Source organism: Epinephelus lanceolatus, chromosome 9 (assembly GCF_041903045.1).
Source record: "Epinephelus lanceolatus isolate andai-2023 chromosome 9, ASM4190304v1, whole genome shotgun sequence".
In the NCBI taxonomy this organism is placed as follows: Eukaryota; Metazoa; Chordata; class Actinopteri; order Perciformes; family Serranidae; genus Epinephelus; species Epinephelus lanceolatus.
The window spans coordinates 25,161,119-25,176,015 of NC_135742.1; the positions used below are offsets into that span (position 1 = coordinate 25,161,119).

Sequence of the window (14,897 nt, forward strand, 5' to 3'; positions counted from 1 at the left end):
AACACATCTCTGTCATATTTTTTTTCTTTTTTTGTAAAATAGTCAATAGCATCTGTAACAAAATAAAATGCTTATTACAAATAAACTTTTCAATTGTTAAATGAAATTAATCATTTCTCCTTTTCATTTGTATTTTTTGTGATATACAGATATGCAATAATGACTGCTGGCTAATATGTATGTTAATGTAATCCGATGGCAAGTGTCAATGTGCACGATAGCCTACACTATTGGGCCCCTCATAGTAGCGTGCACTGAGGCCCGTCATAACTACCTATGCCACTTTTCCTGCAGCTTGACTGGATGCTCTCGGATCGGTTCAAACAAAATGGATCGAGGGAATTAGGTGTTGACTTGCTTGGGATGAATCGCGTTAATGTTAGTTGAGTCAGGCAATGAAGGGAAATTATTTGATTCATGGCTCACTTTGTAAATAACTTTTTAATCTTTGGGCTTGGGGGAAGGTCTCAAGTGTTTTCAAGTCAAAAGGCTAATCTGAGTGAAGTCACAAGTCATTGGTGTTGAAGTACAAGTCAAGTGCACATCCTTTTTGCTTTTGTCAAGTCAAGTTTAAAGTAGTGAAATTTGTGACTTGAGTCTTACTCGAGTCCAAGTCATGTGACTCCAGTCCACACATCTGCTTGGTAGCATGTAGAAGCAGCAAAATCGTGTTAGACAGCTTCAGAGTAGCTAATAAATGGACCCTGTGTTAAAACTGTTTTCTCAACTCTTCAAGTTCATCACAGACTTTTAAATATTATATCAAAATGTAGCTGATTTATTTCTCTACTAACTAGAATTAACACATATCCAATATCTCTATCTAATGCAGGTTAACAACACTTTGAGTCCACAAACCACGTATTTACTTCTTTACTTTCAATACTATAAAAATTAAATGTTACCCTCACCAGAAACGTTAGTGACTTTCAGCTATTTTGACATAGTACACTGCCCAAAAAAATAAGGGCACACTTAATGGTCACAGCATAACAAAAAGTCACGCAAACTCAATCTGTCCATTTAGGAAGCACAAGTGATTGTGAAACAGTTTCACCTGCTTTGGTACAAATGAAAGTGACAACAGGTGCAATGGAGAGGCAAAAGCAAGACAAGGTTACACAGGTAGTCCAGCTCATCCAGGATGGCACATCCATACGTGCAGTCACAAGATGGTTTGCTGTGTCTCCCAGCACAGTCTCAAGAGCTTGGAGGAGAAACCATGAGACCAGCTGTTACATGAGGAGAGCTGGACAGGGCCGTTGACGGGCAGCAACCCAACAACAGGACCAGTATCTGCTCCTTTGTGCAAGGAGCAACAAGAGGAGCACTGCCAGAGCCCTACAACATGACCTCCAGTAGCTACTGGTGTGCATGTTTCTGACCAAACTGAGAAACAGACTCCATGTTGGTGGCATGAGGACCCGATGTCCTCTAGTGGGACCTGTGCTCACAGCCCAGCAGCATGCAGCTCCATTGGCATTCGTAAGAGAATATCAGAATTGGCAGGTCCACCACTGGCGCCTCGTTGTCTTCACAGATGGGAGCAGGTTCACACTGGGCACATGTGACAGAAGTGAAAGAGTCTGGAGATGCTGTGGTGAACATTATGCTGCCTGTAACATCATCCAGCACGACCGGTTTGGTGGTGGGTCAGTGATGGTCTGTGGAGGCGTATCCTTGGAGGGTCACAAAGACCTCCATGTCATAGCCAGCAGTACCCTGACTGCTGTTAGGTACCGGGATGAAATCCTCAGAGCGATTGTCAGACCTCACACATGGTGCAGTGGGCCCTGGGTTCCTCCTGGTGCAGGACAATGACCGGCTTCATGTGGCCAGAGTGTGTAGGCAGTTCCTGGATGATGAAGGCATTGATGCCATTGACCCTCAGACTGTCCAGGAGCTCACTGATGCCCTGATCCAGTTCTGGGAGGAGATCACATAGGACACCATCCAGTGATTCATCAGAAGCATGCCCAGATGTTGTCAGTGTAGATAAGTACAGGTAAAGATAGCACATGGTTAAGGTTTCATTTTTTCCTCTGACCTTCATAGGACCAGAAAATAGCTTCGTGCCAACCAACCCCAGTCTCCCCTATGTGTATTGTGGTTGTGTGACTAAAGAGCTCTTATCATTGTGACTGAAGGATGATGAACAGCAGACATAAATCTTGATAACCATAACCTCAGTAGTCTATTTAATTTGCTGGGCCTCCTGTTGCTTTATCAGAATAAAATTATATTTTATCATATACTCACTGTGAAAACCAACAGAACATGTAGAGGCTTGGCCACAATGATCCTTGTTTTTCATACAATACTGGAGTATCAGAACTCTAATAGCCTTAAAATGTCTTATTTCCCATTGAAAGGGACCTAAAACCTCATGGGAATTATATATTCAAAGCTTCTTGTTAAATACTGGAAAGTCAAATTCAGTAATTTGGTGCATGTGTGACTGTGTGACTGTGATTTGAGATAATATTTTCAGCAAAAGGAAGGTGCCCATAGTGAACTCTGCTTGTCACATCATTGTCACTGAACGTTGATTATCCTGATAACAAGCAGCTTTTTATTTACTAGACATGCTGCTGCTCTTAAATTTGAATCAAATGGGATTTTGCCAAAAGCACTTCATGAATTCAGTAAAAAAAAATGATGAAAACTGAGCAAAGCTACAGTCTTGTCAGTGTAAACTAACCTAACTTACCCACAACCATTTTACTGATCAGCAGTAACACATGGGACTTCCAGATCTGCTTGAGCTTTTTGGTTCAAACTGTACTCAAAGTGATGTCAGTAAAAAAAAAACACCTCTGTGCTTCGCCTCTCTTTCTGTACTAACAGGTATCCCCAAGTGTCCGCTGCAGCCCCACCAACTCCTCCCACTCCTCCCTGTCATCATCACAGGAGAAACATCCTCCTCTCTGTGGAGCTGCTCCTCTGACTGACTTTTCACAGTCCGATGCCCCGACAGGACTCAGCAGTCATGGCCCACCAAGGCTCCCCGAACCCCGGCTACAGCTCCAACAACGCGGTCCCGGTGCCGGTCATCACTCAGACGGACTCCCGGGACAAATGGAGCAAAAAAATGGATTTTCTCTTGTCTGTCATTGGCTTTGCGGTGGACCTGGGTAATGTTTGGAGATTTCCGTACGTATGTTATCAAAACGGTGGCGGTAAGTGGTTTAGACATTTTAAACCAGGTCATTCAGCCTTATTTCACAAGTTTACATTTGTGTAACTTGAAATCTAATGTAAGGATCAACTTGGCAAACACTTTTACGTTTTCTTAAAATCGATTTAACCTCGGAATTTGAGCTCAAAGTGGCTTTAAAATGATCCAGAAAACAGACTGAAGCTGCGCATCTGTGGGCAGAAACTGTCCACGGTGCTGAAGTGCGCATCTGTAGCCTTCACGTTATTAAGAAAAAAAAAGTCCACTGAAAAGTTTTTACAATTTTCCCATGACGTAGCTTGTATCTGTTTTTCTGTGCTCAATTTTTTTAGTTTTTTTTTTAAAACAACAGGAGCTTCACACATTCAAGCTTTTTATGACAAAAAATGACAATTTAAAGTGAATAATTCTACATAAAAGTGTTGCTCAGATTGGTTCAGTCATGTATTTTGTTTGGAAAAGGTTGTGCTTTTACTCAAAAATTTTTTTAACATCAGCTATATTACAACAGCCAATCTGGTTGTAAGGAAAGACAAGGCACTTGAGACATAAAAAGGCATTAAGACAAGATTTAATGTACAAGTAAAACATACAAACAGGACTGAAGAATCATAATTAGAAGATAAAGATGGTTTAAAACCAAATAAACAGATTTCGTAGACCTTTCCTTTTATAATTTTGAGTGTGAAAATACATTTATTGTGTCAAAAATGTTTTTCTGACATAATATTCCTGTCCATGCTTTGATCAAAGATTCTGAATCTTGTAAATCCCCTTTGAGCTGAATTATGATGTAAACCACAATTTACATACAAGCATAATTAGCAGATGTAAAAATGAGGCCAATGGGAAATCTGACTTGTATATTTTCATTCATATTAAACTTTTAAATCTATATTCAAGCCCTTGAGAGTCCTCATCCTTGAGTTTATGAATGTTTTTCATGCATGAGACAGCACTAAAAGTCATCATGACCTTCATGTTAAAGCCCCACATAATCTGCACTCTCATGCATCTCTGTGCAGGTGCTTTCCTCATCCCCTACATTTTGATGGCCATCTTTGGTGGTGTGCCGCTCTTTTACATGGAGCTGGCACTGGGACAGTTCCACAGAACCGGAGCCATATCCATATGGAAACACATCTGTCCCATTTTCAAAGGTGAGGCCTCACGCTGTGTTGCTCAGCAGCAGATATTCAGATGGGTACTGTGCAACACAGTGATGGGATTATACTCATTTTGATCTTCTATCTTCATGTTGTTCAGTTTTAATTCTGTAAATCTATCTTCAAAGAGAGCCATAGTTCACAGGTGACTTTCTCCTCTGAATGCCCTTCTTCTGTTTCAGGTATAGGATATGCCATTTGTATCATTGCCCTCTATGTGTCCTTCTACTACAACACCATCATCGCCTGGGCCCTCTTCTACTTCTACTCCTCTTTCTCCACCATCTTGCCTTGGACAAACTGCGACAATGTGTGGAACACTCCCGACTGCACCAACTATTTTGGCATGGACAACGTCACCTGGACGAATAAATCCAGGTCTCCAGCAGAGGAATTTTACACGTAAGTGCATGTAAGTGTGAGTAACAGAAACCACATATATAAATAGCTTTACAGTAACGCTCTACACAGATATGGTCGGTTGGTGATTTTGTGAGGAGCATGTTGTGTTGCATGCTGAGACTGCAATGCTTTATGTGTTTGATCATTACAGGAGGAATGTTCTTGAGATCCACAAGTCATCAGGGCTGAAAAACATCGGGGGTGTTCGCTGGCAGTTGATGCTCTGCCTTTTTCTCATTTTCACCATTGTATACTTCAGCCTGTGGAAGGGCGTGAAGACCTCAGGAAAGGTAATGATACTTATATCATAACAACACAGGAGATTATTGTGTATCCACTTTATTTTAGTCACATATCTATGATCCTGGTATTTCTCCTCCTGATTCATCTCTTTCTTCCACACCAGGTAGTGTGGGTGACGGCCACCTTGCCCTACATTGTGCTTTTCATCTTGCTAATTCGAGGCGCCACTCTGCCAGGAGCTTGGAGAGGTGTGGTGTTTTACCTGAAACCCCAGTGGGGGAAGCTGCTGGAGACCAGTGTGAGTTGTACAAAGCTGGTCAGCTAGCTGGTTTGTCAGAGAAGGAGGCAATTCCCACATCTCTAACACAAAAAACATGGTCATGCCTCATAGGTTTGGTTCCTTGAGAATCTTATTTTATACTCGTGATTTAAAAGATCCATATCAAAGCAATTACAGAATAATTTCTCAGGCAGTGAAAAAACAGAAGAGTCATAAGCTTAAATACATATCAGTATAAATAATCGGAGCAATCTTAGTTTGCTTCAGGGAGTGGGAAATTATTCATCACTGCATCTAAGTTTAATAATAAATAAATGTTACTTAGATTTTTTTTTTCATATATAAATTCGACCCATTATTTTTATCTATTTCAACAGACGTGGACATGTATTTCCAAAGCAGTTACTTTGAATATTCTTAACAGATATTCATATATTTGACCCACCATTTTACTCAGAGAATTTTCACCTGAAGTACAAATTTCTGCAAAACAAAAATGTAATGATAAGCTCCATTTTACAGCATATAACTTCCCAAAAGGACTTTAATTCAGGGCAAGGCCAAATGATATGACTAAGATGTTAAGGAGTTCCTGATTGAACTCGCTGGACTGATGTAATAAAATAACACATCTGGATCTTCATGCATGAGAGGTAGTAGTTTAACACGCTGGCTCCCAACCTGGGGGTCCTGAGCCCCCTGAGGGTCATCAAAGCTTTGCAGGGGGTCACGAGGCCTTCCTGATTTTAAGAGGTGTAAGAAAACTTTATTAAATAAATACAGTTAATCTATATGTGAGCATATCATTTATTTCTGTTAAGAAAACTTTTAGATTATTATTCAGGATATAAACTGGCCTCCCAAAACCTCAAAGGATAAAGGCACGATGAAGACCTGAACTCAAGCTATAGTCACAGAACCTTCACTTACTGCTAAACAGCCTCATCCTGCATTAGAAAAAATACAATGCAGTATGCAGTTAAAACAACCAAAGAGGTAAGGAACAATGGACGAGTGTCAGGCAGAGGAAAACAAGTATGTATGATTGTTAAAGATAAAACATATATAACAATACAGACTGAGAAACATATCAAAAGGTCCTAAAAATATCAGGAAACTCATCTCATCATGTGTAATATTCACAGGAAATAATCCGCTCAAAATTCATGTAAATGTTTTACACAAACTTCCTGAAGACATTGCATTCATTATTTAGGTCAGTTGTTCTGTGTTTTCATTGTTACACATTGAATATAATATGAAATATCCATAAAATATGTCACTTAGTCAGAGGCTGTCATTCTACTCAATGAAATAAAAGGGGTCTCTTAAGATAAATGGTTGGAAACCACTGCTTTAATATAGACCATCATACATTTCTACTCACTACTCCATGGAGGATCTGCCTATCCATATATATATATATATTTAGATCTATTAAAACGTCCTCTTGCTCTCCGTCTCACTGCGGTTGTTTGCCAAACATGTGTGAGTGCTTTGGTTTGAAGGGAATATGGATGAGACTAAATGAGATGCATAAATAAACCACAGAGCAGGATAATAAGATGCATAATTGGTTTAGATTTTCTGCCCATTAACAAAGGCCTCCCTTTCTGTCTCACTCACCGATATCCAACGCTGCCCTCTTCTTTTTAATGCCGAATGCACGCTGCTCTTCAGATCTCCCTGCGTACAGCTGTGCAGCAACTAGATTTCTGTATGAGTGACACAACACCTCTCCTGCTTGGTAAATTATACGGCGGGATCAGAGCACAAAAATAAAAAATGAAAATGTGAAGTTATTCATTTTATTTGGAGGGTGACATCAAATCCCTGAAAGGAAACACCTGGCAAAAAAACAGAAATACTGTAGGCTATTTTTATGCTTTTAAATGCCCATAGAAACCTGTAGCATCCCAGAACGTGTAGTCTCAGATGGTGTAATGTCTCTTTCTGTCCCTCTCTGTGTGTTCTCTAGGTGTGGGTGGATGCTGCTGCTCAGATATTCTTCTCTCTGGGGCCCGGGTTCGGGGTGCTCCTGGCTCTGTCCAGCTACAACCCTTTCACAAATAACTGCTATCGGTAAGAGCCGAGCTTTAATGTGGACCCACGACACACTGAGTCATGATGTGAACCCACATTTGTGGCTTGACCACAGTTTGATAAGTAGAGGCAGAGAGTCCAGATAAAAGGCTGAAAGCTTTGTACACTCTATGCACAGAAATCACATCTCCTGTTGAATTTAAGGATGGAGTTTAACGACTGTAGTGCGCAGTACGCGGTCAATACCAAAAGAGCAGCTGTGGGATTTATTGCTCATGCTTTAAATAAGATGGTGTGTGGTTGAGACAATGTTATCAGAGGCAGGAGTGGTGAATACTACATGGTGGGTATAAATGCCAAGCTGTACACAGGAGCAGAAATTAAACTGTACACTCCCAGTATGACTGATAGTGTGTGTGGCTGATGTGATTAATAGAGCAGAGTGGCATGTGAGAGAACAGTAGTAAACACACAAATCATGAATGAAACTGGAGACTGTCGATTCTTTACCAATCCAACATTTTCCAAACACAGTACAAAGATGTCAGCGTCAATCCCAAGTGGGATCTGGGGTTTCCTGACTGTATAGAGATTATAGATTATATAAATCAAAAAAAATAAATAAACAAATAAAATAAGATAAGATAAGATAAGATAAGATAAGATAAGATAAAATAATGGTCATGGAGTTTGTTTTGGAATTGTTTGTCATTATTTTATTGGAGGTTTTTACATTGCAAGTTATCAGTTTTGTAAAATAAATAAATAAAATAAAATAAAATAAAAACAAAATAAAATCTTTAAATTTTGTTTTTCATTGAACAGGCATATGGGAACTCATTCTTACCTTTACATTGTCTTCTTTATAACATCAGAAAAGTATATTTCAATTCCCTCTGGCTCAAAACATTGTTTTTTCTTAATGTAAAAACAAAAATTACTTACAGGAAGTCCTTCGGGTCCCTAAGTTTTAACACAGATGTTTATTTATTTATCTAAAACCCTTTCTATATAATTCTGCAGATGCTGCCTGGAGATAGAGGATTTCCCTTTGCAAAAAGCATGCTGCTGATTGTCACTTGTTGATTACTCCACAGACTGTTTACATCTCTCTTTACATCATGAACACACAACATGCATCTTTCAGTAGAATATTCCTCATTAGTATTGTTGTAAGGTGTCAATGGTTTCTAGCCAGGAGTATCCTCATGTTTCAGACACAGAGCTGAAGAGAAAACATAAAGGATCCCATTGAACAAAGGTCAGAAGGGTCAGCAAAATACTGAGCAGGTCACACATCAGACAGCAACTCTTTGGAACAGCGTCTCTGTTAGAAATGAAAAATAATGTTTAAAGAAGAATTTTATGAATGGTGATTGTTATGCCGCATGTCATTGAGCAGGGTTTCATTTCCTCCTCAACAGTGATGCCATTGTGACCAGTTTGGTGAACTGTCTGACGAGCTTTGTGTCAGGATTTGTGATCTTCACGGTGCTGGGCTACATGGCAGAGATGAGGAAGGTGGAGGTGGAGGATGTAGCCAGGGATAAAGGTCAGCGAATTAGTTTTGTACTTGAAATCATGAAAAGATAAAAGATAAAACCCAATTATGAATCACATGCTGATCCTGATCTCTTCATATTCAATATATTCACGCTTCCAGGACCAAGTTTACTCTTCATCACGTACCCAGAAGCCATTGCAAACATGATGGGTTCGACTTTCTTTGCAATCATCTTCTTTGTGATGATGATCACGTTGGGACTGGACAGCACGGTATGAACTGTGAACTGATGTTAATTTTACTGGAATGTAATTTTTTACCTGACATAAAGCATTCAAATTGATTTAATGCATTGAAATAGCTACAAGCTACAATATAATACTGTGTATTTTAAAGGAAGACTTCACCCACAGATTGACCATTTATGTATCAGTTACTCACCCTGTGTTACCTTGAATTCACAATGAAAATTTTGTTTTTCTCGCATCTCTCCACATTGAACGTAAAATCCAAAAACGGAGAGAATTCTTGATAAACTGAAGTACAAGGGGGTTTGTATATAACAACAGCAAAAAAGTCTGTTTACAAGCTCTCACACAAATTGTGCAGTATAATCCAAGTCTCATGTATCCAGTCGTATGCTTAGTTCTTCCTGTAAACATACAGTTTTACTAAAATGTCACTATCTAAAACACTTACGCGTGGTCAAGCACGTGTGTTTGAACTCTGCTTGTGCATTCAACCGAGCAGTTCAAACACACACACACTTGCCCAGGTGTGCTACTCATCCGTGCATGACACTGTTTTTGCAGAGGTGCATTTATTTATTTCATTTCCATTTATTTTAATTCATCAAGAATGCTTGCGTGCTTCTTCATTCACCACTGAGAAAAACAGAGTTTTCCTGACAAGGAATTCAAGGAAACGGGGGTTGAGTCGTGGGTGAAATATTGCTTTAAACTAACAGTGTTCTCTGTGTGTTACAGTTTGGTGGGTTGGAGGCGATCATTACTGCTGTGCTGGATGAATACCCAGATCATTTCTCTCACAGACGTGAACTCTTTGTCCTGGGCTTGGTAGTTGTCTGCTTTTTGGGTTCTCTAAGCACCCTTACAAATGTAAGCTTTTCACATCTTAAATTAGTTTAACTAAAGAGAACAAAATGCAGCCCCTCGTTAGTTGAAATAATTACCCTCAGTCACACTAGTCGGTGTAAAATGTTATCGACAGGGTGGTGCCTATGTGGTGAAGCTGCTGGAGGAGTTCGGAGTAGGACGCTCCATCATAGCCGTGGGTTTCCTTGAGGCCATTGCAGTTTCCTGGTTCTACGGTAAACAAGAGATTATTAACTTTCTTTTATCTGCAACATAAATGGATGACAACTGATAATTGATGATGACGAACAATGGCTGTGTCTCATGTTTATGTTGTTGCTTTCAGGTATCAAAAGATTCAGCAGTGATGTTCAGGCCATGCTGGGCAAATCTCCAGGATTGTTCTGGAAGGTGTGCTGGGTTGTCATCAGTCCAGCATTTCTAGCGGTGAGACATGAAAAACTCTGATCTTTACAACAACTGGAGCTACATGTCCATAACAATGCCAACATTTACTTAGGTTAGAAAAATAATAAGAAAAGAAACATTAAACATGTAAAACAAATCCATCAACAAGAGCCAGTAAGCGTCATCCATTTAAGTCATCCAGAGATCAATGAGCAGAAGTGGACGAGGACAAAACAAGATCAAAAGACGACTGGACCAACGGCCTTTGAAGCCCTAACAGTTGACCCCTCCCCCAACCATGTAGATGAAACCTCCTCTATATGAAATATCTTCCTTGAAAACTTTTTCTACAAGATACATATTGCAAAACACTGAGGTAAATGTCAACTTCCCTCCTATATGTATATACTTTAATATCTTTGTCTCTTATTTGCATCCATCTCTCTGGTTGGCCTTTTACATTATTACTAAGGGGTGGGAATCCACAACACAATATTATCACCATACTTATGCCATGATACAATATTATTGTAATTTCAAATATGTAGTGATATGCTGAGTATTGTGATAAAATACATTATGATATATTGGTATTTATTACCTTTACTCAGCTGTAAATTATGTCCCCAAAGGAAAACTTGTCAACATCTGTTTAACTAATAAGGTAGTAAGTAAGTTTTCAGTCTGTTCATCTCACTTCAGCGATTTTTTGCAGTAGCAACAAAATATATCTAATGGACTTAAAAGAGGCAATTGATTATATTAGTCTAGTACAGGGGAAGGCTACCTGTGGCTCTGGAACAGCATGTGGCTCCTGAGCCCCTCTCAAATGGTTCCCTGTGGCTTTGACCAAAAATCAGGCCACATGGAAATGAATCACAGTTATTTTTGGACATTTTATTTTTAATTTATCATTGTTGTAGTCCTAAAGTAATTCTTACACTATCCAATTGTAAAAATGTGTAACCTAATTAAGAATGTTTTAACATTTCATCAACTAAAATGTGAGTCATAGCTAGTTCTACAGCCTGGCACCGCTTCTCTTAATTTTCCCCAACATCAAGAAATGCATTTTAATTTGAGTCTCCTTAGCAAAGCCAGCTGTGGATTCCAAATCCAGAAAGGAAAAGTCTTGGAGGAAGAACACTAGTAATAATAGTATGTAGGCAGATTTGTTTACTTTCATTGCAAGGTACCAAATATTCATAAATACCTTACAGCAGAGTAGCCACCTAATGGTAAAACTTATTAATGATCAGACCTATTAGTAATGCTGGTGAGCTCATTCATTTTAGGGTAGCATGGTGGTGTAGTGGTTAGCACTGTCGCCCTTCTGTGCAGAGTTTGCATGTTCTCCCCGTGTCAGCATGGGTTTTCTCCAGGCACTCCAGCTTCTTCCCACAGTCCAAAGACATGCAGGTTAACTGGTGACTCTTGCCCGTAGGTGTGAATGTGAGTGTGAATGGTTGTCGGTTATGGAAATGAATGAATGAATGAATGAATGAATGAATAAAGGGTGTGTGTGTGTGTTACCTTTATTGTAAGGCACAAATATATTTTGCGGCTTCAGACAGATGTAATTAATTTTTTTGGACCAAAAATGACTCTTCTGGTAGTAAATGTTGCTGACCCCTGGTCTAGTTGGCTACCTATTTATAATATTAATAACTTACATGATAAAAAAAATTATACCATGATATCATGATACTGTGCTGTACCATTTTTTCTCCGCCCCTAATTATCACACTATCATGACTTCCCCTGTTATTATTTCTTTTACAATGTATGGAGGTGTGACAGATATATTACCGTTCGCCAATATTTTTTCCAGTGTAAGAATACAAACGTACATTTACATATGGAAATATTTTGTATCCCAATTCTTCTCAGTATATTATAGTGAGCTCCCTGCTGAAAGCGCCTCCCCTCACGCTGTTCGACTATCAGTATCCTGACTGGAGCATCACAGTGGGGTACATCATTGACTTCTCATCCTTCATATGGATCCCCATCTACATGGTCTACAAGCTCGTGTGGACCCCTGGATCTCTCAAACAGGTCGGTTGGAAGAAAAAGAAAAATGAACTTTTGAACACTCACTTTTTCCTTTGAATTAACTTCTAACCGTCTGGTTTTCCACAGAGGTTGGCGGTGTGTCTCAGACCAGAGAGGACCATACCAGACATCCACGCCGACAGCCTCAACATGGCCACTGTGCCATAGAAAGAAAAACACCTTAACACATGAAAAACATCCCTGCTTGTAGTTTCTACTCAAACCACAGTTTAAATTTATGATTTGTGTCCGAACCTGAACATTATCTGACATCACGACTGTTACCTGCTGATGATGTCCAACGTGTCAACTTTCACCGCACATGTGCACGCTGTGAAAAATGGTAAATGCTGCTAAATTTGTAACTCCAAGAAGAACTGAGATAGCAATACTCATCTGTATGGTCTGTATTCAGATCTTTAATATGTAGCTTCACACGTTGCCATTTTCAAGTGTTGCATTTGTGCTGTGTTGTAGGAGTCAGTAGTGATTATAAAAACACAATGGTCTGCTTTTCCCTTATTCAGCTGTCTTTATCTCAGAAGAACAATATGCCAAGGGAAAAACAAACATGTATCTCTATATGTAACATTAGCACATTCTTTCTGTTGCATGAGGCTGTTTTCTCTTGTTCAGTTCTATATTTTCTGTAGTTTGTGAAAGATGAGATGAAACAATGACAACACTAGTGTTGCACTTGAAACAACAGCAAGGTTAACACAGAATAATCATGGCAACAGTGTTTTGTTTGGAAGCCAAACACGACCGTGCTTGCAATTATTTTTCTAATGCCATTATCTCAAGATCACATGTTACTTTGTCATCTCAAGAAAATTAGCTTTGTTATTTAAAGATAATGAGCTAATCACGATTGTCACGAGAAAACAAAAGATCATTTCCTCTTATTACTTTCAATGTTTATCAGAGATCAACATGAGTAGATGGGGTCCTGACAACTAGCCACTAGCCGCATTATTCATCAGTGCATCAAACTGTACTTCCAACACAGTGTAACACAGGCAGAAATTGCATTGTGTCTTTTTATTGGAAGTAACATTCAGATCAGTCCTCATCAGTCAGTTATGAATCCTCTCCCAATAGTCTTGACAGTTATCTTGAAGGCTGAAACTTGGTGTGATCAACTGAACAAAAGTCAGTTCTCGGATCTCATAATATCTGAAATCTGCCTTTTGTTTTCTCGAGAATCAACATAAATTAACCTGTTGACGCTAAAAAACAGCAATTAAAAAAATAATTGTGAACATAGCCAACATGCCAAACCTTATTCAGTGGGCTGTTCCTCCACTCAGTGGACAACATGCCATACAGCTTATATTCTTCACACCAAGTGCTCCTAGCTCTGATGTATTTTTGTGGCAGTTTGAACAGATATTGTGTATGATTTGTGTCAGATCTATAAGTCTAAACACGTTTTTGCTGAGGAGACAAAAAAGAGAGATTAAATGGGACCAAACCCAAATCAGTTTGACAGTAACTTACAGTCCCTCCTTTATTTGTGCCGATGCTGTATTTCATATTTATACAGTAGATCTGTAATATAGTGCTTGTATAGGACTTCACACCAGCTGCTGGATATATCTGCTGAAAATGTTCTGTTTTTCCCTTTTGTAATGGAGATAAGTGAGGCACTCAGACAAAGACCACATAAGCTCATTTTCAGAAAAAATCTGTTGTTTAATTATTGGCATTATAGGAAGTAGAGGCTGGAGATACTGTACAAGTTGGACTATATGCAGCTTTATTGCTTCTTCATATTCAAAATGAACTTGTTGATCTTCATCTGATGCTTTCATTTAACTCCAGATAGCCTGTTTTGCCTTAATCTGCCTAAATATTACACTGTATGTACAAAAATTGTAAAGGTTGTATTGATATTGTGCCTCTCCAATGTTTTCACTCTCTAATTTAAGACTGTTCAAATATTTTTTTGCAGAGCATAATATTGCTTGTGTCTTTGCCAAGTGTTAAACTTATATAAAAGCGCTTTACTTGAGCAGGGTGATGATTGTCATGTGATATCCTTTTCAGCCTGGTTTATGTACCTGTCAGATGTGTATAAATTAATTATAGTACATATTTTTGCTTCTTTTCATTCCTGGGGGTTAAACATGAACAAACAAACCAAATGTCAGACAGTATTTAGTTAAATCCAGCCTATATTACAACAGGTAGTAGCAGAACACACGAGAGATTTGTTCTTGTGAATCTCCATATGGTGGTCTTCATGTCTTTGTAATGGCTGTTGGCTGATGCTGCTCACCTCTATTAGATATTCTAATTAACAAGCTAATTTGCAATATCCAGAATCCATCAACATACAAGGGAAGAGAGCAGCCTCTACCTTCAAACACACACACACACACACACACACACACAGTAACATGATTCCCACTTTAGATCTTCATTTATTTGGCAGGGTTTTATTCCTGGATAAACACTTCCAGGACGACAGGTATGAACGTATACGAGACTAGAGAGTGGTTTGGAACGTATGATTCCTCAT

General features: G+C 39.1%; 1 protein-coding gene across 1 annotated transcript; it reads left to right on the top strand.

Annotated features, from left to right (window-relative positions):
• The first annotated feature begins 2,957 nt into the window (after positions 1-2,957).
• On the top strand, positions 2,958-14,448 carry slc6a4b (solute carrier family 6 member 4b). Its single transcript, XM_033619041.2, has 13 exons — positions 2,958-3,179; positions 4,204-4,338; positions 4,527-4,746; positions 4,898-5,036; positions 5,153-5,287; positions 7,248-7,351; positions 8,737-8,864; positions 8,976-9,088; positions 9,803-9,934; positions 10,047-10,146; positions 10,257-10,357; positions 12,209-12,376; positions 12,461-14,448. Exons 1-13 carry the CDS (start codon positions 2,966-2,968, stop codon positions 12,539-12,541), a joined length of 1,770 nt encoding a protein of 589 aa, XP_033474932.1. The 5' UTR covers positions 2,958-2,965; the 3' UTR covers positions 12,542-14,448.
• The last annotated feature ends 449 nt before the right edge of the window (positions 14,449-14,897 follow it).